At 40.4% G+C, this 26,334-nt stretch overlaps 1 protein-coding gene across 30 annotated transcripts in view; it reads right to left on the bottom strand.

Annotated features, from left to right (window-relative positions):
- Positions 1–26,334, bottom strand: part of GPHN (gephyrin) — a 591,738-nt gene that overhangs the window by 63,093 nt on the left and 502,311 nt on the right. For 18 of the 30 annotated variants that reach the window (XM_089681455.1, XM_089681470.1, XM_089681459.1 and 15 more), the window contains 2 exons: positions 12,911–12,973; positions 11,006–11,048 (listed from right to left, as the gene is read on the bottom strand). In XM_089681455.1, the coding sequence (XP_089537581.1) occupies positions 11,006–11,048; positions 12,911–12,973 (106 nt within the window). The remainder of the gene's footprint in view (positions 1–11,005; positions 11,049–12,910; positions 12,974–26,334) is intronic. The other 12 variants (XM_089681461.1, XM_089681464.1, XM_089681468.1 and 9 more) reach the window with 1 other exon arrangement.

Genomic DNA, 26,334 nt, shown 5'->3' with positions numbered 1-26,334 from the left:
GCTGATCTGAAGTGTAAGGTGCATGCATTGGGGCTGATCTGAGGTGTGAAGGTGCATGCATTGGGGCTAATCTGAGGTGTGAAAGTGCATGCATTGGGGCTGATCTTAGTTGTGAACGTGAATGCATTGAGGCTGATCTGAAGTGTGAAGGTGCATGCACTGGGGCTGATCTGAGGTGTGAAGGTGCATGCATTGGGGCTGATCTGAGGTGTGAAGGTGCATGCATTGGGGCTAATCTGAGGTGTGAAAGTGCATGCATTGGGGCTGATCTTAGTTGTGAACGTGAATGCATTGAGGCTGATCTGAAGTGTGAAGGTGCATGCACTGGGGCTGATCTGAGGTGTGAAGGTGCATGCATTGGGGCTGATCTGAGGTGTGAAGGTGCATGCATTGGGGCTGATCTGAGGTGTGAAGGTGCATGCATTGGGGCTGATCTGAGGTATGAAGGTGCAAGCATTGGGGCTGATCTGAGATGTGAAGGTGCATGCATTGGGGCTGATCTGAGGTGTGAAGGCGTATGCATTGGGGCTGATCTGAGGCGTGAAGGTGCATGCAGTGGGGCTGATCTGAGGTTTAAATAAGAATGTTTTGTGTGCACACTAGTTAATATAATTATAATAGTAAACTACTTATTCTACCATTAGCAGTACAACACTACAAGCTGAAAAATTGAAAACAAACTATTGTCTAATGCTTGTAAAAATGACAATGTAAAAAAGGCTGCTGACCTGACCACCCCCTCAACAGATGCACCTTTGCAGCAACTGCAGCTTTTATTCTGTGTAGATAGGTCTCACACCTTTGCACATCTAGGTACCATACATTCTTTTGCTTAAATGTAAAGCAGCATTGCTGTTTATAAGTAAACATAATTTTTCAAGTTGTGCCAAAAATTTGCTATTAGATTGTGACTGAACTCTGGCTCAGTCTCTGCAGGATATATAGATTAATGTATTTAAACCATTTTGTGCAATTTTGGCATTATTATTATTATACAGGATTCATATAGTGCCAATAGTTTGCTCAGTGCTTTACAATAAAAAGGGAGACAATACAGCAATGATACAGTTCAATACAAGAGGGTTAGGAGGGCCCTGCTCCTTGGAGCTTACAATCGAAGAGGGAAGGGCTGGTGGTACAGAATGTGATAACTGTGGGGGACGAACTGATAGGAAAAATAGAAGATTCGGTTTTTAGCTGAAGGTTTATCAGGTTCTAATCCAAAATGTTACTGTATTTTGCTTCAATTATTCTTCTCCCTATGCTAAAAAGCCTTCCAGGGCTTGTAGCCTACTGCCTGTGCAGTTATGCTCATGCCAAATGTCTAAACACGATGTTTGGCTGATGGACAAACACTTCATTTTTAGTCTGATAAGGCCATAGAACTTCTTTCTCCTTGAAATTACTCCCATGTGACACTGTGCAAACTATAGGTGAGATATCATGCACATTTTAGTTAACAGTGGCTTTCCTTCTATAATTCTCCCATATTCTCTCTAATTTAGAGTGTTCTCTCTTGGTGGCCTCACTCAACAGTCTTCTTCTGGCATGGTCACTCACATTTGGTGGATTGCCTGTTATTGACAAATTTAAAACTGAATCAAACATTTTCCTTTTCTTAAAGAGGTGGAACTTTATCCTAGAAAAGTAAAACAACTTAAATGCAAGTTGCACTCTATTTACCATGTCATCCTCTACTTTACAGAAAATAAAACACAGTATTACCATCAAGGATCAGTAAATAAAAACCCAGATCTCTACTGCACCTGCACAGGATTCCGTTCATTGTCGGCAATTCAGAGATAGATTCTAAAATCAAGAATGCCCACTATTGGGCTGAGCTCACGGCACCTCTCCCAGATATGTGAGCAACTCTTGCAAGGTTTATGTAAAGGCTGTGAGTAATCAAGGAGCTTTGGTTTTACATGATCACTAGGTTATCCCTATATTTAGTTCTTAATGGTGTGTATTGCCCCCTTTAGCATCAATGACAGTGTGCAGTTTTTGGCAATAGCTGTCTGAGGCCCCCAAATTCTTGCAGGTGGTATAGCTGCCCATTCATATTGGCAAAATTCCTCCAGATCATGCGAAGTCTTTGGTTGTCTTGAACGAACCACATATTTGAGATCTATTCAAAGTGGATCAATAATAATAAAGCTGAACTCCAGCTTTTTGGTACACTGGTCCAAACAAACTTTGCCCTTCACTGCATGTGAGGCCGCTGGAAGCTTTGAGTTCATTGCAAGAATACATCGCTTTCTATGATTGGCTGACAGACTCTATTGTGTTCTGTTTCTGAGACAGGAAGGTCTCGGCTCGCACTCCAAACACAGCCTCAGTTACATACAGTTCATACAGCACATCCAGTGGCCTCACGTTAGTGAGGGACATAGTTTGTTTGGGTCAGCTTGTGTACACTATGTAAAGTGTACCGAAATCTGGACTTCAGCTTAAAGGTCAGGAGATAGCGACACTCCAGAACCTTCATTTTTTTTCTGCTGTAACCACTGGAGGGTCAACTTAACTTGTGCTTAGGGTCACTGCTGTCCTGGAAAGTACAAGAGCGTCTCATGCGCAGCTTTCGTGCAGAAGAATGTAAAATGTCTGCCAGTATTTTCTGATAACATGCTGCATTCATTCTGCCATCAATATTCACAAGATTCCCATGCTTTTAGAGCTCCCCCCCCCCAAAAAAAAAAAAATCAGTAAGCCACCACCATGCTTCACAGTGAGGATTGTATTCTTGTATCTATAGGCCTTGTTGACCCCTCTCCAAACATAACGCTCATGGTTGTGACCATAAAGCTCTATTTTGGTCTCGCACTCCAGATTACAGTGTGCCAGAAGCTGTGAGACGTGTCAAGGCGTCATATTCTAACCTGTTTTTTTTGTGGCACTGGCACAGTAAAGGCTTTTTTTCTTGCAGCTTGACCATGCAGCTCATTTTTGTTCAAGTATCATCGTATTTTGCTCCTTAAAACAACCACACCGTCTTTTTCCAGAGCAGCCTGTATTTCTCCTGAGGATACCTTTGGGTTTTTCTTTGTATCCTAAACAATTCTTCTAGCAGTTGCAATCTCTCTTGGTCTACCTGACCTTGGCTTGGTATCAGAAGATCCCCAAATTTTCCACTTCTTAATAAGTGATTGAATAGTACTGACTGGCATATTCAAGGCTTTAGATATCTTTTTATATTCTTTTTCCATCTTTATAAAGTTCCATTACCTTGTTATGCAGGTCTTTTGACAGTTCATTGCCGCTCCTCCTTTGTTGCTAATGACAGCTTCAAGCCACCTCTTGTATGGAGAAACTAGTCGCATGCATTGCTCAGATATGATTTTGACCCATTCTTCCACACATACACTCTTCAAATCATGAAGGGTCTGTGGGCCTCTTCTATGAACTCTGATCTTTAGTTCTTTCTATAAGTTTTCTATTGGATTCTAGTCAGGTGATTGGCTGGGCAGTTCTAGCAGCTTTATTTTCTTTCTTTACATATTGAGAGTTTCCTTGACTTTGTACAGACAGAAAACAGTGCAGCGCTAAAAAAATGACAGTGTAGGACTAAAACAATGAATAATACATAATAATTATTAATGATAATAAATCAATAATAGATATTAGTGATAGCAAATATAAGTGGATAAAGAGCTGGTTTGTGCAATAAAATAAGTGCAGCTGTGAAAGTCTTCAAGCAAAAAGTGTTCATAAATTGGTGAAGATCTGACATACACCATTTAGAATACAGTGTTTGAAACGGATCCTATTGCACAGGTGGTGTCAGATTATTCCATGTGACTTTATCCGTGCGGAAGATTGATAAAAATGCGCACTCACCAGCGCAATGTGTTGAATGGTATATTAACCAAGAATCTGCAGGAAGCTCCCTTTAGATGGACCAGAGACAGCGTGGGAAAAAACTCCCTCCTCTGGATATGAGGCTCCTCTGCAACCGTAATTCCACTGGGGTCCTGGGAATCGTTAGCGTCTTGCTGCAGTGCTGCTCCTGATTCCTTTCAAATGTGTGGTTAATATACCATTCAACACACTGCGCTTTAATTACGCCCATCTGGTGAGTGCGCATTTTTATCAATCTCCCGCACGGATAAAGTCACATGGAATAATCTGACACCACCTGTGCAATAGGATCCGTATGCAACACTGTATTCTGACCAATGTATGTCAGACCTTCACCAACTTATGAACACTTTTTGCTTTAAGACTTTCACAGCTGCACTTATTTTATTGCGCCATAGCACTTCATCCACTTATATGTGCTATCACTAATATCTAGTATTGATTTATTATCATTATCATTACTAATTATTATGTATTATTCATTGTTTTAGTCTTACACTGTGTAATTTTTTTAGCGCTGCACTGTTTTCTGTCTGTATTATATATAAGGTTTAGGGTTCCTTTTTAGTGCATTTACAGCTGATCTAATCGGATCCCTGAGCACTCGCTGTTCCTTTGTTCATTTCCTTGACTTTGTGTTTGGGATCATTGCCTTGCTGAAATGTCCACCCTTATTTCATCTTCATCATCCTGGTAGATGGCAGCAGATTTTTATCAAGAATGTCTTGGTACATTTTTCCATTCATTCTTCCTTCAATGATATGAAGTTTGCCAGTACCGTATGCTGAAAAACAGCCCCACACCATGATATTCTCACCTCCAAACTTCACTGTTGGTACAGTACGGTGTTTTTGGCATGATGTGCAGTGCAATTTGACCTCCAAACATGGTGTATTATATATATATATATATATATATATATATATACACACACACACACACACACAACAATGTTTAGGTAGGTGGTGCACATAAATGGCAGGTCCCAAGGCTTCCCTGCAGAACATTGCCCAAAGCATCACAATACCTCTGCTGGCTTGCCTTCTTCCTATAGTGCATCACAGATCCCTATACAACAAACTACAATGCCCATATTATCAGCTTTTAACACATCGACCTCAGGGACAATATGTTCACTTGCTGTCTAATATATCTCACTACCTTTCAGGTGCTATTGTAATGAGATAATCAATGTTACTCACTTAACCTGTTAGTGGTCACAGAGTTATGGCTGATTGGTGTGTACACACATCCATGTGATGATGGAATCCTTTAGTAACTTCTATTATAAGTTTCATGCCAGGAAGTTTAAAGTGGTGATATTATAAAGCTGAAATAAAGCTGATTTCAAAAACACACCCAAGAGACAGCCATAAACTACATCTAAAATTCCAATCACATCTCAAACAATACTCATTATGGGACTCAGCTATACATTTTACTCCGTGGTGTTTTTTTTTGCCTTCCCCTGGATCACCTGTGGGTATAGGATTATAACTTTTGTTTTTTATTCCCTATGGTTGAACTGGATGGACTTTTGTCTTTTTTCAGCCAGACTGAATATGTAACTATGGTGCACGAAATGCACTCATGGATAGACAGAATCTGTCTCTGTAGATATCACATTTATAACTTGGGGTAATCATGCTGCCATATTCCTCACTTTAAAACGCCACCCCCTCCACTAAAAAATGTACCTGGAAACAAAGTGGTTGTAAAGGCAGAAGGTTTTTTTTTTACCTCACTACATTCTGCACATGAAGGTAAAAAACCTTCTGCATACAGCTTACCCTGCAGCCCCCTCAGCCCAACATGATACAGCAATGCGCATGAGAGCCTAGCCTGTCTTCGCTCTCTCGCTTCTCATTGGTTCAGAGACAGCAGCAGGAGCTATTGGCTCCCACTGCTGTCAATCAGAGTCAATAGCAAGTATTGGGTGTGGGGCTGAACTCTGTTCTGTGTGTCTTATGGACACACAGGATGGGGCTCAGGAGTGAGCATGCATGAGTGCCCCCATAGCAAGCAGCTTGCTCTGGGGGCACTCGGCGGGAAATGGAGCCCAGAGCACCAGTGAGAGACCCCAGAAGAGGAAGGTTGATGCTGCTCTGTCCAAAACCATTGCACAGAGCAGGTAAGTATGACATGTTTGTTATTTTAGGAAAAAACACAATTAGAGGATCATCTTTGCCAAGACTTCTAACTTAACACAGTATCTGTTTTACTACACAGTAAACTACGGGAAGCTCACAAAGCAGTATTCAGAGGCTACTGCATCACTATCTTTTTCACAGGCCCTCCCTGGTCAACCTCTGCTGTGCTACACACTCTAGAGCTCAGTTTCAGCAGCAGGACATGGCAGCAGTTGAGAAAACTATGTTAAACACACATCAGATATTTAATGAGAAAGGTATCAAGGCCCATAACATGTTAGTGCAAAGACTCAAAGCCGACTAGCTGTCCACAGCCAATCACTCCATCAAAGATAATCAAGTCATTCCTCAATCTGACCCTGCTATAAAAACAGTTGTCTTCCAAGAATATTACACCCATTTATATCATTTGGGAAAAGCACCTTACAACAATGATGGCCCCACTCCTAAATCATGCATTCAGGATTATCTATCTCAATGTGCACTCAACAAAACTGACTCAAAGACTCATGAAACCGCTCATCTCCTTACCAAATCTGTATATGGAACTTGTGACTTTTTCTCATGTCGGGTTATAAGTTGAATCTGACAAAGATGGAGGTGCTACGTATTATCCTTGAGCACAGTTTTGCTGTTACAGTCTTCCTTTACTTACCACTGGAAAACAGATCAACTCAAATACTTGGGGGCCTGCTTAACGCCAAAGATCTCCCAACTCTATGGCACAAACTATTCTCCGTTATTCAAGGAATCTAACATTTTATCTATTGTGGATAGGTAGTATCACCTATTAAAATGCTATGCTACTCCCCAACTTGGTCAACCTCTATGAAGCACTACCTATTAGGGTTCCCCTTCCCAACCTGAAAAAGCTACACAAATTCTTCTCGATTTTTCTTGGGGAAGTGGTAGGCAAAGAGTTACTAGAAAGGTCTTACTGTCATGCAAATCGCAAGGGGGCTTACATTTTCCTGATGTTACAAAATGCTATTTCGTTGCCCAACTATGTCACCTAACCTCTAGGTCTATACTACACCCACATAATAGGTGGTCAGAGATTGAACTTCTTTGGATAGTCATTTTTCATATTAATTCATTAGTGCGGTTCCGTAAAACCCTATATAAAGGACACCCAACTTTTAACCTCTATGCTCCATGCTACAAATATTTGGTCTTATTGCAATGCCAAATTCTATCTATCCAATAAGGTCTCCCACAGGTACTCCCATGATGCCCCCAGCAACTGAGCGACAGATGGCCCGACCATGTCTGGAACCCGGCCTATTCTGCTTTTGTGATACTGTAGACCCCATGAATGGACAGTTACTCCCTTTCACAGAATTACAGTTTACCTATGCCATAGTTTTAGAACATTGCTTACTAATTTAGAAATCAATACTATGCAGTCACCTTTTCATAAATTTCAGGTTGCTAAACTATCCCCTTTTGAGAAAACCTTTTGGATGGCCCCACACGTCAGCACCTCATCACTGACATCTATAGACTTCTCACTACAACTGGCTCCCTCCCTTTTCAAAAACATACTTATATGCTAATGTGGGAAAATGCTCTCGGCCGCATCCTGGACTTAGAGGAGTGGGAGGATAACTGGGATAATGTCAGGAGCTGCCACGATCCGCGGCTCGGCACAGGCGCAGTGTGCCCGTTCACGCTGGTGTACGGGCACTAGGTCCTGGCCGGCCGTGGCTGAGATGAAATCTGCGCATGCGCACTCGGAGCCGCGAGTGCGCGCCTGGCACCAATGACAGCGCAGGGCGCAATATTTAAATCCTCCCTGCACTGACAGGAATCGCCAAATGGTCTTTCCTGCATCCCTGTGTCCTTGATTCTGTACCTGTGCTGTTGAGTTACTGTTGTTGACCCGGATCGTCTTGACCTTGCTGTGTTCTCCTGCTCTGACCCCTAGCTTGCCTGACCTCTCTCCTGGATGCTCCCTTATGGACCTGATCTTCTGTTGCTGACCTGGCGTGTGACCCGACCATTCTCTGCCCGCTGCTTTGTACCGTACCACTCCCACGGCTACCGACTACACTCTTGCTCATCCATTCATCCATCCACCTGGCCTGGGCATATCCGCCTCTTCACATCAGACTCTATCCCTGCGGGGGCCTCTTGCGAATTCCTCTGCCATGGGTAGGTGTACTCCGGAGCCGCGACCTGGTCTCGGTTTGCTCCAAGTCCATCCCCACCATCAGGGGCCTTGGTGAACAAGTGAACCGGGACTTAGACTCCGCGCTCTGGGGGAACCTGATCCGTGGGTTACTAGAGGTACAACTAGACGGCTCATTACAGATAGCGTTACCAACACTTCTTTATGAACTCTATATCAGCCTTTTTTAACCCTGGGGTGCCTTCAGTTTTCTTCAGGGGTGCCTTGGTAAAATGTCTAAAATTGCCCAAAAACTGTATACACGCCAGCAGGTGGCTCAAGTCTACACTGTAATTTCACAAAGCCACAGGTTTTCATAGTGCACCATTACAACCTTCCAGCCACTGGCATCCTAACAACCAATGACATCATCAGAGGATTTCAGGAGGATGTCAGGAGCCCCTCCCCTGCCCCTCTCTGTCAGCACTGCAGTCATGAGGGAGAGAAACTGATGGAGAAGAGAAACATTGGAATACTACTCAGTATCAGTGTGCAAAGGTGAGTTTGTTTCAGAAGAACAAATCACCTCTAATGTTGGGTGTCCTACATAAGTGGATGTTGCTGCATTACTTAATTTTTTTTTCCTTATATAGAGCAGTGTTTCTCAACCTTTTTCAGTCAAGACACCCTTTAAAAGTCTGCGCAATATTTAGGCACCCCATTCTGAAATGTAAAAAACTAAACTCATAGTTTTATTTGACTGGTACCTTACACCTGAAATTCTCTATGCGATTAATCCGATCACAACTCCCATTTGTTGGGGAAGTAAAGACTTGGTAAGGACCCTACACCACATATACTGGGAGTTTCCCAAGATACGCCCTTTTTGGGAACACACTAAAACCTTCTTAGAATCATTATTCTACCCTCCATTCCCGTTAGATCCAGTACACTACCTTCAAGGGCTGAGCATTCCGAAAACAGCCAAACTCGCTACCAAGCTGATAAAACATGTTTTAACTACGACTAGATCCTTGATAGCTTTAAAATGGAAAAAAAACTCTACCAAACTCTACAGCAGTTCTTTACAAACAAATTCACGATATGTACAACATGGAATATTTGACAGCTCAGCAAACAACACTATTTATATATCTCATATCCTGATATGGGATTTTCTCAAGATTAATGAAACATAGACCCTCCCTCATAACAGAGCCCAGACAATCCTTCAAGACCTGTAGTTTAGTAAATACATTCATCAATCTTCCTTCCAGGGCCTTCCTAGGAAGATACTTTTATTTCCTCCGCTATCACTCACAGCTGCTGAAGCATTTTCAGACATGGAGCAACATAATTAGGGAGCTTACCATGTCAGATCCTTAGGCTTTTCACTGGCCCACCACTCTCCAAGATTTGCAGAAAAGGCCTAAACCAGGACTGAAAAATACCAAGATGGTTCTTCTGGCAGTATGTTACCAAAGTTATGTTTCAAATAAATCAGAGAATAGAATACCACTGGGTTGACCATACCTAAGCCACCCATCTGCCTGGGAAGATATGTTACAGACCTCTTAAAGAGGTTCAGTTGCTACCCCATAACAGTTGAAACACCTGTAGATCATCGCTTTGAGACACACTGGTAAAAAACAAAAGAAGCTGAAATATAAAAATACCAGGATCAGGTATGTTTTAATCAGATCAACCCTTTCACTGTACGAAAGCTTCCAACTGGCAACCTTGACATTGGAATCTGGTAGCCTATTTACCCAATTAGTAAGGCCGTAATCGCCGGGACCAAATTTGATGCCTTAAATCTCTTGTCAGAGCTCTGGGAAGGCATCTGGAAGGTGCCTTCCTCTCCCATCCAGAAACTCTCACACATACCCTGATTGATCTTTGAGCCAGATGCCTGAGTATACTGATTCATCACCAAGGCCACAACCATCAGAGAAGGCTCATCAGGAATGCCCCAAGGAACCCCACACAATGGCCTGCTTTCTAACCTCTTGATGAAGGAATCAATTGTGAATGGGTACAGCACTAGACTCAAAGGACACCCCTGATGCACAAAGGAGCCAACCTCAAAGGGCCATCTGATCCAACCATTCACAAGCATGAAGTATTCATCCTCTCTATACAAGGTCCTCAGACAATCGATAAAGCCCCTTACCAGGACATACAGGCCAAGAAGCAGCCACAGGTAATCATGGATGACCCAATCAATAGCTTTAGCCTGATCCAATGCTAGCAGGAACTTTCTCCAGCCCATAGCCCTGCACCACTCCAGAGCCTCTCGGATAGTTGAAAAAGTGCTTCTATCCTGAAATGAACAGTGCTGGTGGCACTGTACTTACCTCCAGGGCTGCTAAGCTGTCAACATTCCCACAGTGGTCTGGGGAATTGAAAACCCACTCTTCTCCCTCTTTTCCTTGCAGTGGCTTCCGGGATGGACCACAGCGATTCACTGTAATGGCACTGGCTAATGAGAATTGATCTGGTCCATCCTGGAAGCATTGGGGAAGGAGAAGAGCATGGATTTCAAATCCCTGGACCACTGGACCAGCTGTGAGGGTGCTGAGAGCTCAGCAGCTCCAGAGCTAAGTACAATGGGGACCGTGGGGGTGGGGAGGGTGTTAGGTGTTAGTTCACCTTCACATTTTTTTCTGTAAAAGTGTGCTAACACTTTAAATGTTAGTTTTGGGGGTGGAGACATTAAACAAAGCCAAGCTATTAGCATCTGTTCTCTGGAATTTGCAATGGCAATATGTGTCATCAAACAAATTGAGGGTTTTAGTGTCTGGTTTTTGTTTTCTGAAATTGAGGTCTTCTTTAGGAGAATACAATATGAAAATGTTAAATAGTACAATTTAAGCATATTACTTACTTGCTCTGAGGATGTTTTCCTTGCTGCTACATCTGGACTGGACCTGAAAAGACAATAACAAGTATATCACCATGGGGAGCAGAGTACACACACATGTATAACCTTAAGTGCCATAGTGACTTGTAACGCATTGCCCAGCAATGTGCTGCAACCCTTCTGGCAAAAAAAGGCAATTCATGGGCAGGCTCCTAGAAATTATTGTTTAGTGCTATGAAGACAAGGTGATATCTATATAACCATTCAAACATATTAAAAGTTTAGAAATACTTAAAAATGTAAACTCAATAAAAAGAATTAGTGATTTTTGGGTAATTTTACAAAACATATGCTAAGTGACAGACATTTTTAAACAATATATAGTATCTTTTGAGGTCACGCACCCCAAAATATAGCTTTGCTATTTGAATTATATTCTGTTGACTAAAATACACTTTTTGGATTCCAGTGCATGAACGTTGGAATCTTAGATTTTCAGATGAATAAAAAAATCCGGTGTCACAGAAGCCAACCCATAAACCTAAATACATAATTACAACCACACAACATTTGAATTCTACCAAGCAATACAGCCTACTTGCTGTAATGGAACAAATTATGACAGTAATGTTGCAACTGATGGTGGTTTATGATTGTCCTTCCTGGAAAAACAAGGTTTAAAAAATAAAACAAAAAACATTTAATAAACATGGCATCTTATTGGTTTGGTTCAGATTTGTTTTCCTTAAACTTACATATGTAGATTTTCAATGTGGGTTATGAAGGGACATAAGTATTTTTGTAGTCAGCTAATGACCAGAAATGATCAATCAAAATATTTATTTTGAAATAAAATAAAAAACAGCAATTTACAAAATGTGCCAATTGTGGAACAGGGAAGCAGTTTTTTTTAAAAAAACCTATTTTCACAAATTTTAGTAACGGGTACATTATGTCAGAATACAAGGCATCAATTTTGTTTTAATAAAAAATGATCAAATAGAAAAAAAGGTAATGTGGTATCTGAAATGGAGGAAGCAATGCTGTTAGTAAAATATTAGTGCAATAAAGGCAATTTCTGGCTTTCCTCCTTACTTAGATTGTTAATAATCATCACACACAAGTTGCTTCATATTTACATACAGATGCTAACAATGTTCACATCAACGTTTCAATATATTTTTCAGCAGATTGTTGTAATTAAATTAGTTGATTATAGATTGCTCCCTGGTAATTTCAGTAATCATCCGCCTCTGATAGTCTGCTAAATACAGAGAAACAAATTTTACTCATAGCAACGTAATATAACCCAGTTTGCATTTTAGATTTGGTGGGTTGTTTAGGAGAACTGGAACCAAGTATAATTTAAGCAACTTGCTAACTACTATAAAAAATTTCCAAAGAAATTTGCAATGTTAATACGTTAGCACATCCTTTAAGAGAAGATAAATAATTAAGTATGTGCTATAGAATTTATGAAACATAACCTGAACCAAGTCAGGACGGACGACAAAAAATGTCAGTGAAGTGATGGTGGCATAAAATCATGATATATGCAAGAAACTGCACCTACAAAATAACACCTTCTACAAACTATGGACATCCATGGCTGGACAAGTACATATGAAGTACAGAACATGTAGGTGTGCTTCAAATAAACACATCTAGGAAATGTGAAATGAAACTAGAACAACACAAATGAGTCCTAAAAATAAACAAGTAGACTAGTAAAGAACTAGCGTGGAAAAAACAGATATCCAAAGGACACAAGAGAAAAGCTAATAAGAGAAAAATGTTAGTGGAAAGACAGCGCTAAGGAAGAAAAATGGAAGTCAGGAATCTTCACGAAGTATAGTAAGGAGCTCAAACTCATAGCGCAAAGCATTTTTTTTGCGAATGGAAGCAGCTCCTTTGATCAGTAATAGTTACTCTTGTTTCGCAGCCTCTACTCCTCCTGAGTTCATCTTTAAGCCCTTCCAATTTAAAGTTGAGCTATTGCATGGACAAAAACAAAAGATCAAAAATAAGCAGAGACACTTAAATTGCTGAATCAAGTAGTTGAAAAGTTGGGCAACAGTATAGCTAACAATCCTGGCTTTTCGAAGTTGATGTTAAAGCAGTTTTCTGATGGAGGCTGTTACTATGAGCTAGAATAGAATGAATACACTTAAATCGAATATGGCATTCAAATTCTATTTGCTGATGAAAAATGGAATTTGTTGCATTACAACATAAACATAAAGAAAAGGAACAAAAACAATGGAGCAGTATTTGAAAACCTAATTCTGCAGAAAATGCTATTTTGTATCAGTAAAATACAACATGGTGTGAAATTGCACATTACAGTTTCTTTTAGATGTATGGACACTGCATTATCTGTACAGTTGTGGTTACCCAAGGTGGCTGCACTGTCAGCCATTCAGTTGACTGGTATGGTAATTGCATGCAACCTATGCATAAAGTGCATTTTCAGTCACATTAATATATCACCACAAGATTCTATATTAAGATAACAATAGGAATTCAACTATAAGAACCAAAAATAAACAACAGTCAACTCAGTTACATATCCTGAATGTACAATATACAAAGTTCATTTTAGATGTCTAGTTAAACTGTCACAACTAGTAGCTAAGACAGGTTGTGTGTATTTGAAAACATCAGCTAAAATGTGTTAAAAACATAATGTATGTAAAAAAAAAGATTAAAATCTAAAGGAATAACATTTTTAATGCAAAAAAATATTTTAGTTACTAGTGTAAAAATTTTTTTATGTCCATTCATTTGAGGCAAGCTAAAATGTTTACAGCCATTACTATTTAGCCCTTTTAGCATTAGGAGGCATACAGGTCAAGTTCACATTTATACAAAAACCCAACGCACCCTCCACAGCCTCCTAACTTAACCCAGTCGCTACCCACTTATTTGCTTACTTACCTCTGTCTGACAGTGGCAGCCTCCTCCAGTGTTTACTCCTTACACGTTCAGCCCTTTCATGTCTATAGGGACCCAATGTGCAGCATTGGAGAAGATTTCTGCATGGGACACATTCATCGCTAGAGGAGGTCGCCGCTGTCAGGAAGCTAAGTATGCACCTGGGGGAGGATGTTTGAGCTATATTAAATGACAGGGCTAGGGAAGGTGGGCTGGTAGGTAGGGGAGACCTGATAAAAGAAATTGTTGGGCTACTAACTACTGGGTCCTAATAGGATAACTGCTGTTTAATGCAAAAGCACAAAGTCTGGAAAGCAGTAGATCCAACACTTGCACTAAATTACTGGCTCCAACAGAAGGCCAATATATTCCTCTTTGTGGCACCAGCACTTTTAGGCACCAACCTAGCCCAGCAAGCTATTGCAGTGTCTTGACGTCGTCATGGTCAGAGTAGGCATGTCCTTATTCCCATCCATTGATGCTATCTCTGGTGCCTAAGTGGCCTAAAGGAAAGACCTGGGTATTACCATATGAGGGCAGAAAGGCATGCTTATGGTTATGCATATATTGCGAAAGGCAGCATCTAAATTGCAACTTTGGAAAAATTACAGGCAATGCTGGATTAAGATATCCTAAAACAAGGGATCCATATGCTAACATCTTTCTGCTTGAACCATAGGTTTAGTAGTGTGACTGTTCCTACAGGTTCACTATATTTAACCAGCTTTATCCACTGCTATGAATTTCTCCTATCTGAATAAAGCACATGCTATAAGGAATCAAGTGTAAACATCTTAGCACTGAATAACCAAAATTCTAAATATTTTACTGACAGATAACTGGCCTATGCAAATTAATACGTATTTTTTAATATTTAAAAATGTGTTATTGCATTTACATTCTGCACATTAAATCAAGAAAAAATATCAGTACTTATGAAAAATCATAAAAGAAAAAAAAAACACAAAAGGGGCTAACATTCAAATAGAGGTCTACGTAATAGAGTCAAGCATTAAGGGTCCAATTAGACTTGTATGTTGTGGAAACACATGCTAAAATGCTCACATTACTACACCACACAGTAGAGCACCTGCTCTATGTGCAGTTCATTATCATTCATTGTGAATGGCACCCCAACACCCTGTACAGTTGAGGGCAATGCACTGCAAGCAACATATTGCACATACTGTGTGTTGTTATGCGCTGAGTTGCTAACAAAGGCATCATGCATGGGGACACACCATTGTGATGTATTGGCAACCCATTAATGGTGAGTACTCTACAATAACATCAAATTAAAATGCAAAGCTCATAATAGAAGCTTTTGTGGTGGCAACCAAATGACCAGTGGTTACTCTGCTCAGTTTATTATGCTTTCCTTAATCTGACAGGGCACAGTACTGGGCAAATACTACCCAGCTGTATACATTTTTGTGGATTGCCCCACTACTGGATGGACCACTAGGCAGTCCATAAAAGTAATCCACTTGCTCGCAAATCTACACATCTTTACATGTAATACAACAATCAAAATAAAGAACAGCAAACATACAAAGTGAGAAAGTCATATAAAAATTGCAGTAAAACACTTCAGTAAAAAATAAAATATATATTCACTGAAACGAAGCATACTTTCCTATTAGGAATTACTAACTAATTTTTGTAACCACACAACAAAGAGGTTGGGGTAAAGGCCTTCTTGCGCATCCTGGAAAAGTTTACCATCCCAAATCCTGTGTTAATGCCCTCCTGCTGGGTACTGCTGGGGATTATTTTTTAGCCTAAGTTAATAGTTTTAATGCAGGTGGATGGAGGCTAGCAAGTAAGAAAACCTTGCATTTTCATATGTGTGTATTTAACACATGCATTAGGACCAAATTAATTCAGTACTTCATATATTGTGCTATAAACAAACTAACCTATTCCCCCAAAAACATTCAATTGAAGTTAAACTAAACATAAATAAAAGTAGCTTCCATACCACATTTGGGGCAGCTGTTTTGCCCTTTGAGAAAATAAAAAATATCAAATAATTTTTAATAAGATATTTTGTAATTAAATATTAATAGCAGTAACCCTTCCATCTCAATCTGCAGCCAGACATGATTTTCCATGATTCAAATATTCCTTCATAGCAAAAATGTCAAAACAGAAGACATGTACACTTGAGAACAGAAATCCTCAATGGCTAAAGGAGATTGTTGGTAGTTGGACATTAAAGTGAAATGGTATATAGATCAGCCTCCCAACTGCAGTTTGCTAATGAAGTGGCAAAAGATGCTGTATTTTTCCAAGCAGGAAAGATCAGTCTGTATGAATAAAGTAACTTGACAGCTATAAGTTCTGAAAGAAGCCTTCAGAGGAACAGGGTTGCTGTATGTGGATAAAAAGGAACACTGTTTCTGCAATGAATATCATCACCTGAAACATCAACTTTCCTAAGCAAGCAGTGTTGTGAGAATGACGATCTTTAGTAGACTTTAAACATTAAAAAAATGCACATATACAGTATGTAGGTGTGCATCACAGCATGAATTTGTGTCACTTACTCTTCAATGCATACAAATAGAGATTAGTATACATCTCTATATTGTTGTGGTATACAGTATATCTAATACAGCTTATATCATGCTGTCACCGGGGCAGGTGTACCAATTCAGTTTTCCCCTCTACTTCTGTTCTGGTAAGTGCTGTAAATGCTGTTTACGCTCTTGTCCTAGTACACATGCTCCAAGGCAAAAACAGCTTGAAAATCTCCAGAATAGGTCCATGGACATGAATAAAAACATAAAAAACATTTTAACCCTTCCCTTTGAAAAAAGTGAAAATCCCTTTTAACTGATAAAAAAAAGCTACATTACGGGGGCTTTATAACTGGTTACAGAAAACCAGCCATTAACATGTGACAGGCACAAAAGAAGCTTTAAAATGCATACTAGACACTGGCAGTTGCTGAACAATATGATTTAACTGAAAATCTGTTGTGGTAACGTGCCTTGGGAGCTCCTTGAAACCCCGTAGTTGGCAATATATAACGTCCTGAACCAAGCAATAACAGTGCTCAGGAAAGTTCTCAGCAGCATAATACAATGCAATGAAGGTTGCCTCTCAGTAGTCAGTTAAAGCCTGCATCACCCTGCAGAATGTGTTGTGAGCACCCATTAACTCTATTCCAGCTGCCATCTTCTTGTGCCTATCATACTCCTATCATACTTGTCAAAGTTTTGTTTAATATGTCCCTGGTGGCAGGTATATTTTAAAAGGAAACTTTTCAGTGAGCACAGTAAGTTATTTCAAATTCACGTAAAGTATTCTTTTAAACTATTCTTTTAAAGTTTTAGTGAACACTGGTTTTTGGATATAATAATTTTCAACCTGGGGGGGTAGTTTGATTTCAGCTGCTATACAGTTGGTGATATTCCCTTGGCGCTGTTCTGTATTTTGAATTTTTTTAAACTATTCTGTTTCTTGTGCTTAAGGTACCCATATGCATTAATTTACAGATCACATGAAAACGGCTATGGAGCAGTGCACAACAGCAGCAAACAGGTATTCCAGGAGAACAAAATTTTTGGGCCAATTTGAAAACTCTGCATGATCAGGGTGACATTTTCTCTGGCACCAGGATAGTCTCAACATGGCTTCCTTTCTATCATCCAATGTCCTAAAAAGGTGAGCTTGTGAGACTAGCGCACTCCTGTTTACAGGTAAAACTGTCCATTGTGAGCTTGTTGGATCAAGCATAAATGTCCCTACCATTCAGTAAAGTCTTTGGCCATCTTTAGTCTCTTTCCAGCTCCCTACATCTTTAGCCAACTACTAGTCTACTCTTACAGTCTGTCCTCTATTTTATTAGTCTTTACACCCAGCATTCTTTGTGCTCCCTTCCTTCTGTTTTCCTCTTTGCTTGTACATTTTCCCCTGTGTATGTTCTGGAGTACACTCTGGTTTGTTTCACACCCAAGTGTTTTTAGTCTGCCCTTGTAGTATATTTACCTTGTTTCTGCCTTTTGTTTAGTCACTTAGTTCCCATTCCTTTGCCTGCCCCAGCGATCACCCAAACAACAGCGCGTGATTTAATCAAGCTATAAAAATGTCCAGAAGTGGCACATTTTCATCCAGTTTGAACCACTTATGACCAGTTTTTGATTGCAAAAATATGCAAACAAATCAATGCATACTACAGCAAACGTTTCATTTAAAACTGTGAAATGATCAAAACTATTTGTGTTATGATGCCGTCATACCTTGGTTGTTCGTAGTACTGCAACATGGTGGAAAAGTTCAGAAATTGTGTTTATGGCCACAGAAGAGCATGCCCAATCTGTCTCTTGTCTGCACTTGTCTTGTCCAATTACTACCTCGAATTCTATTTACACCTCTCGCTTCTAAGCCTTCCTCCAGCTTTTACAGGATGGTTCTGTTGACTCTTTCCCTTTGAAACAACCCTAAGTGTGTCCAACATTCCTTCTTCTGACCTCAAATAAAAACGTTTTTCCTAGTATGATCAACAATATGGTGGCAAAACAATTCAATTTTGTGTTCCTTTAGTTTTATGCAGTAGGCACTGATATCCAGTATCACAAATTAGTTCCCCTTACAGAAAATTTTGCTATCCATATACATCTATAATTCCATACAGCAATCTATATGGTTAGTGAAGACAGAGAAAGTATATCATAACAGGTGTCGATAAAGCAACTATCCTATATGAGACTCTTGGGGTTTAACCATAGTAACAATAATAGGCTGTTTGTACTTACCGTATTTCTTGGAGTTCATTAGTGGACACAGGGCTCTGAGTGAACTGGCTTACACTGCAATCTAAAGAAGAATGTGGACCCTGGCAACACAGTTAAAAAGGACGCCAGCCTGGCCGCTTCCACCCCAACTATCAGCATGCCTCAATTTTTGTAGCGCTGAAACAACCAAGTTCAAATCCCATGAAGTCACAGGCGGTCGTACAAAAGAAGCTAAAATAAATTGAAATACGATTGCAGAGGTTGAGAAATTTTCAACTTTATGCTACTTAGAGCCAAGTTCTGTTCTGGATCTAATAATGAAATGATCAGGATTCAAACCATGGAGAATTTCCTGTGGTAAAAACATTGTTTCTCACACCGCAAAAAGTAAGTCTTTCATGTGCAATGGTAGACTGTGTGGGTGGTAGACTTCATAACTTAACAGTGTGGGAATTACCAGAAACAAGGGCTTCAACATCAAGGCCACTGGCTGTGAAGCAGGGTGGTAAACATGTCCTTGAGATAGAAGATCCGCTTGATCTGGAAGAGCCTATAGGGCATATGCCAGCAGTTTGAACAGATCAGAGTATCTCATTCTCTTGGGCCAGTTTGAAGCTATATACATCAGCAGAATGCCCTTCATCTCAATCCTGCAGAGTAGAAGATAAAGGAGTTTCAGGATCCAGATCAGACCTTTTAATGTTTGTACTGTTGCAGTACATGGTCAGTCAAAATCTGTGCCAACTGTTCACTCAAAAACAGAGGTATCTCTGATGTGCAAGAAAAATGGGGGCATCCTTGATGTCTACAGTAAAGTTGAGCTCAGGCATGTTCGAATATTAATCCACAAAAGCATGTATACAGGCGTCAGTGGGAAATGCCTCAGCTGCTTATGATTGCCAATCTGCAGTGACTGTTTTCTGGTGGAATAGCTCAGTCGGGTTCGGACTACGTTCCAAACACGCCTGAGCTCATCCCTGATGCATGGAGGCTATAAAGTCTCCCTGATGGATGGAAGCGATTAAGACCTGGTGGACTACATGCTGAATTTTTGGATCCAAATAAAGGACATTTAAAGTGGCATTAAAGGCAACTCTTAAAATTCTTAAAAAACAAAATAACAAACATGTCATACTTACCTGCTCTGCGCTGTGGTTTAGCACAGAGCAGACCTGATCCTTTTCTACTCGGGTTCCCCGCTGGTGTTCCTGGCCGCTCCTTCCTGCCAGATGCCCCCAGAGCAAGCAGCTTGCTATGGGGGCACCCAAGCAGGCTCACTGCTGTGCCATTCACACACAGAGTTATGGATTGGCTCCCTCCCCTCTCTCTCCTCAATGGCTCACTAGCTGTGACTGACAGCAGCAGGAGCCAATGGATCCCACTGCTGTCAGTCCCAACAAGAAGGAACACTCCTCGGACAGCTGAGGCTCTCGTGCACATCGCTGGATTGTTATGGGGCTCAGGTAAGTATTGGGGAAGGGGCTGCTGCACACAGCAAACATTTATTATATTACATCTTACCAATTTTTAGATGTGATGGCTGGATTGGTTTTAATTTTAGGTATTCTTTTCTTTATTTTCATCTGTTGATCCAGCCAGTAAGTCTGTTGTTTTTCAATACAACAAGCTCTCGTATAGTATCCGTTAAGAGTGTAATGACAAACTATTTACCACTGAAAGGGTTGCTTACAATGATCAGCTGTTATTTATTGATTTAAAACTTTTATCCCAAAAGAAAAAAATTGTTGCTGTAACTGCATCTGTAACTGCAGTGCGAGCAGGATTTTGGCTTCAATTTGTTACAGTATATAAATCTGCTATTACATCTAACGGTCCCCTCACCCCAGACTGACAATGATGTTGTCCAAAGGTGCCCCTGTACTCCTTCATCCAGAGTTGGGGCCCTCTAATGCAGGAGGTATGTTACTGGCCAGATCACCAGGTAAAAAAAGAGGGAAAAAGCCTAATAAATGAAAACTACTGCAGCCACCACATTTAATGATTGGTAAGCTGCAATATATTAGATTTGGTTTTGGGTTTAATACAACTTTAAGGCCTTCAGATCCAATATGCGTAGTTTGGGAAATGTAAAAATGTTGTTGAAAAAAACCTAATATTAATGCCTTAATTTAGAAGATGTACAAAAGAAGCATTGATGTCTGCTTTTTTATGTGAAGATGCAGGCAGGTTAGATAACATGAAGCGGAGAGGGGGAAGAGAGAACAACTTTAACTGTAGCTCCTGAAAACCACAACTCATACCCAGGAATCCAAAGAAATTTATGGTCAGAATCCTTAAAGGCCAACAGAAGTTCTCCTCACTTAGTAAAGTCAGGGCGTCCCTTCATGATGAAGAGGACTCATTTGCAGATTTGGGAGACTTAAAATCCTATGGCATGCAGCTGAACTGACTTTAATTTCGGCTTGAAATTTGAATCTTGGAAGTAAGGAAATTAACTATTTTAAACTCAGAGGGGTGAAGGAGTCTTTACAGCTTGAGACTTCAGCTTCTTTAGTTGGGTCAAATGAGTACTTTTACCCCAGTGACATCTTTAATGTGGGGGTGTCCAAGGCAACTAAAAAGATATTTTCAACTTCAAAATGCAAGCACAGCAATCACTCTTGCATTGTTGTTCTGCAGACCAACATTTTAACCATTCTCCTGATTACTGATAGGAGACTAATTTGGCAAACATGACATGGGATATCAACTGGCTCTTGTTTGCAGCCAGTCCCCTAAGATCCAACAGGTTGAAATGTAGGGCCTGCTAGAGAAAACAAGGATTTGTTGGAATTTCTAAACTCATTTGAACACTGGTGCACTTGCAACAGGAATGGTCAGTGCTTTATTAAGAAAGAACACCACCAACATAAATACACAGTTTCTTAAGAGGCAAAAACTTTGTTCCCACAGACTGACTCCCATCTGCTCCCCAGGCTACAGAGCCATGACTGTGTGCCCCAGCAGTTCCTAAATTGCCTTTCAGCAGAGGATTATTTCCTTGGATAGTCTAGAGGCTCCAGAAGGTGCAAAACAGGAGTTTGGAAGATTTGTGAATCACAAAAAAGACTATCCATGGCTCCCTGTGAAGGACATTGTTATAGGCCTACTCAAACTGATATTGGTCTGTAAAACATACCAGAGGTGTGAAGTTTTTTTTCAATTTTCAAATCTACATATCTTTCAAATTCTCTATCTTCTAGTAAGGTCTGCACTGGATAGGTTTTGGGCCTGTTAAAGATCCTAGACTAGTAACAGCTCTGGTATTAGCTACAGGCTGTTCTTTCATTCTTAAGAATGGTTATGGTTTCTTTAAGACTGAGAGGTATGGCAGCTGTCTGCAGCTCCTCAGGAACAAAATTATTAGCAAGGATTTGTGAGACTTCATCAGATACAACCTCCAAAGTAGAAAGCTGTGCAGCTTCATCTGTAGTCAGCAATCAAAGTTGCAAAGTTGCAATTTTGCCCATAAACTCTTGTGTAACTGCCAAATACTCCTCCCTAGAAAAGGTTAATAAAGGGCCCACACCCCAGAGAGCTAAGAAAAACTCCAGGAAGTGTAAGGATTGAAGCAGAGGACAACAGCCCAAGCTGTTGGTGGCAGATCCATGAGGAAGAACACTGCAAGCCACCCTGGAACTGTTAGCAGATCATGTGCTTGAGAGTGCCAATACATAGGGACTGTTCTCCTTGTACTTAGCATCCAACATGTTACACAGAGACAACTTCTTTAAGAATACTAGGTAAAAACCTTGGATGCACAAAAAGCAACTGCTGAGAGCAAGAGATGGTTCTAATGACTGAGGGTAACAAGGTCACTAGGTGGTGGCAGGGACTAACTGAGATGGAACTGTGTGTCTCCTGTGAATTGGAACAATGGCCATAAGATATTAATTTATGCTAAAGCGCAGGAACAGAGCACAGAGTGGGCGCACAACACTTCAGCCAGTGATGCAGTAATTAATTGACCAGCGTAATAACCCTTTCCCTGGAAACCAAAGAGAAATATAAAGTGCATCCAGAAAGTATTCACAGCGCTTAACTTTTGCCACATTTTGTTATGTTATAGCCTTATTCCAAAATGGATTAAATTCATTTTGTTCCTCAACATTCTACAAACAATACCCCATAATGACAACATGAAAGAAGTCCATTTTGAAATCTTTGCAATTTATTAAAAATAAAAAATGAAAAAACCCCACACATGTACTTAAGTATTCACAGCCTTTGCCATGAAACTCAAAATTGAGCTCCGGTGCATCCTGTTCCCACTGATCATCCTTGAGATGTTTCCACAACTTGATTGGAGTCCACCTGTGGGAAATTCAGTTGATTGGACATGATTAGGAAAAGCATAAACCTTTCTACATAAGGTCCCACAGTTGACAGTGCATGTCAGCGCACAAACCAAGCCATGAAGTCCAAGGAATTGTCCGTAGACCTCCGAGACAGGATTGTATCAAGGCACAGGTCTGGGGAAGGGTACAGAAAATCATAAATGGGAGAAGTTTGGAATCACCAGGAATCTTCCTAAAGAGGGCCGCCTGGCGAAAATGAGGGATCAAGGGAGAAGGGTCTTAGGTAGATAAATTAGCACCCGATGGTCACTCTGAAAGAGTTCCAGGGTTTCTCTGTGGAGAGAGGAGAACCTTCCAGAAGAACAACCATCTCTGCAGTACTCCACCAATCAGGCCTGTATGGTAGAATGGCCAGACAGAAGCCACTCCTCAGTAAAAGGCAAATGGCAGCCCTCCTGGAGTTTGCCAAAAAGGTACTTGAGGGACTCTCAGACCATGAAAAAACAAAACTGTCTGGTCGTATGAAACAAACATTGAACTCTTTGGCCTGAATGTCAAGCATTATGTCTGGAGGAAACCAGGCATCGCTCACTACCTGGCCAATACTATCCCTACAGTGAAGAATAGTAGTGGTAGCATTATGCTGTGGGCATGTGTTCCAGTGTCAGGAACTGGGAGACTAGTCAGGATCAAAGGAAAGATGAACACAGCAATGTACAGACACCCTTGATGAAAACCTGTTCCAGAGCGCTCTCGACCTTAGACTGGGGCCACGTTTCATCTTTCAACAGGACAACGACCCTAAGCACACAGCCCACATAACAAAGGAGTGGCTACGGGCCAACTCTGTGAACGTCCTGGAGTGGCTCAGCCAGAGCCCACACTTGAACCCGATTGAACATCTCTGGAGAGATCTGAAAATGGTTGTGCACCGACGCTCCCCATCCAATCTGATGGAGCTTGAGAGGTACTGCAAAGAAGAATGGGAGAAATTGCCCAAAAATAGGTGTGCCAAGCTTGTAGCATCATACTCAAAACAACTTGAGGCTGTAATTGGTGCTAAACGTGCTTTAACAAAGTATTGAGCAAAGGCTGTGAATACTTTGTTTTTTTCACGTTTTTTATTTTTAATAAATTGCAAAGATTTCAAAACGAACTTCTTTCACATTGTCATTATGTGGTATTGTTTGTAGAATGTTGAGGAAAAAAATTAATTTAATCCATTTTGGAATAAGGCTGTAACATAACAAAATGTAGCAAAAGTTAAGTGCTGTGAATACTTTCTGGATGCACTGTATGTAATAATGATGTCCAATGGTTATAAAAAAAATATAGTAGCTCCTGATGATCAGCCTACATGTCTACTCCTAAATGAGGAGTAGACAGAGCCCAGTGCTTGAAGGTCACATTCCAGGCAGGCCCCAATATTGTCCAGTCTAGCAGTGTTTGGGTAGGACCTCCAAAGTTCTTGCTGTGTATACACCAATCTAGATACCTCCATAAAATGCATAAATAGATCAGTTCAAGCAGCGTGTAGATGAAGTGTTTATTGAAGCAAAAACGTAATGCTGAAGATGAAATGGCTAGAAAAACAGCTAAGCTTTTCTCAGTAGAGAAAAGACATGCATCCTCCTATGACACTAGCAAAAAGCTGAGGCATGTTGGGAGTATAAAGGATTATACTAGACTGGCCACTGTTTATTTTTTTGCCAGTGTCCAAATCCTTTTGTAAGTGGCAGAATAACCCAATTGTCTCTCAATCCTGTGTCTCTTAATGAACAATAAAGCAAAATCTTTACTGGGATGAAAAACTGTAAATGTACGTTATCAAGAATAAAAAATTACAAATCAAATTAATTATGTAAATAAATCCACTTACCTGCAGCAGTTACAGTACACTAAATTAAAGTTGATCTTTAGGTTTTATTTAACTTTAAATAGTTTTTTACTTCACTAACAGTAGCAGCGGCTGGGAGTTCTGTGTACGCTGTATGTAGCCTCAACTACATACTGTATATAGAGCTGTGTTTCAGCAGCAGGATGAGACCTTCCCAGAACAAAATCTAGTCAGGTGGAATGCTGCTCAGCCATTTAGAGGAACATTGTATTCTGTGAATGAATACAAAGCTTCTTTTGATAGGCTAGGCAGAGTTTGTGACACATCAGCCTGCTTGCATACTCAGAGGAAGCTTGATCAAAACAAGCTATTTAAATGAAACCTGGAAAGCAGCTTTAATGCATGAATTATGAGCAAGTGAGCTCTTGGTACAGGGAATCAAGAAAAAAAAAATTCTTAAAGCTCCTCCAAACATAGGAAGCTGCCTTTTACTATTCCAAAAAAGACACATCTCATATACTGGGTAAAAATGACAATACTTGACCAAGCACAACATACATTGTTCCCCATATTATCCAAGCCAAGCACAGTTTCTACTCTGCATTAGCTCAAGGAATATAAAATATTTGATCGCTGTGGGAAATCGCCCACAGTGAGTTCTTTTGAACAGAAACCAGTAAAACAAAATATCACCTAATTGGATTATTTTATTAAATAATGCAGCCTGGAGATCAGAATTGCCCACTTGTAGGCCAAGTAAGGTCCAAGCTGGTCATTTTCTAACATGTTTGCAGAGCTGTTTTTAAGATCCATGTAAAAATAAACTATTTGCAATTTTTTAAAAATGTTTTGTCTCTGATATCTTGGCGCATTGACCAGTGCTGCCTCATCGTCCCATTGTTTCAGGGGAATAGAATTTTCTTTTATGCACTAATTTGAGGGATAATGGCAGCCACAAATTTCCATCACCATAACATATAACTGCTTAAACGGAAGGTCTTGTGGTTGTAACCAACAGACCCTCTTGCATTTATTAATTGCTGGTCTTCACTGGTAGCTACTTCATCTGATGTTCAGCAAAATGGTCAAGACCTCATTTACATTTTTGGCACCATAGTGAAATCCTGACAAAAGTCAAAGTTAAAGTAAGTCAGCCACTGGTTTCTCCTGTCACTTCGGTGGTAAGATCTCTACAATATGTTTTTTCTCTATATGTCTGCCTACAATGAGGTTTTCTCCACTCTTTCAGTTGAATTTGCCAAAATATAAAATAATAAATCCAGAATGGAGAGCCGATTTCCTTTTAAAGGTGACACCAGGTATTCAGAACTGAGAATGCAAGGGCAGAATCAGTAGCAGTCTTCACTGGCTAAACTGTAAATGCAAAGTGCTCGCTGTATGGCACCCCTGCTGTGGGACCTAATCTCCTGTGTTCACAACACAGCAGGGCAGCTGCTCAGCACATGCTAGTTTAAATCACTTTGAGAGCAATTCCTACTACAATGATTTCCAGCTTTCATGGGGATCCCACAGGTATGGCAA

Source organism: Staurois parvus, unplaced genomic scaffold (assembly GCF_062004578.1).
Source record: "Staurois parvus isolate SC_StPar_1 unplaced genomic scaffold, SC_StPar_1.0 ptg000267l, whole genome shotgun sequence".
In the NCBI taxonomy this organism is placed as follows: domain Eukaryota; kingdom Metazoa; phylum Chordata; class Amphibia; order Anura; family Ranidae; genus Staurois; species Staurois parvus.
Note: the sequence above shows the minus strand (reverse complement) of the source record. Positions and strands in the feature narration are given on the sequence as shown.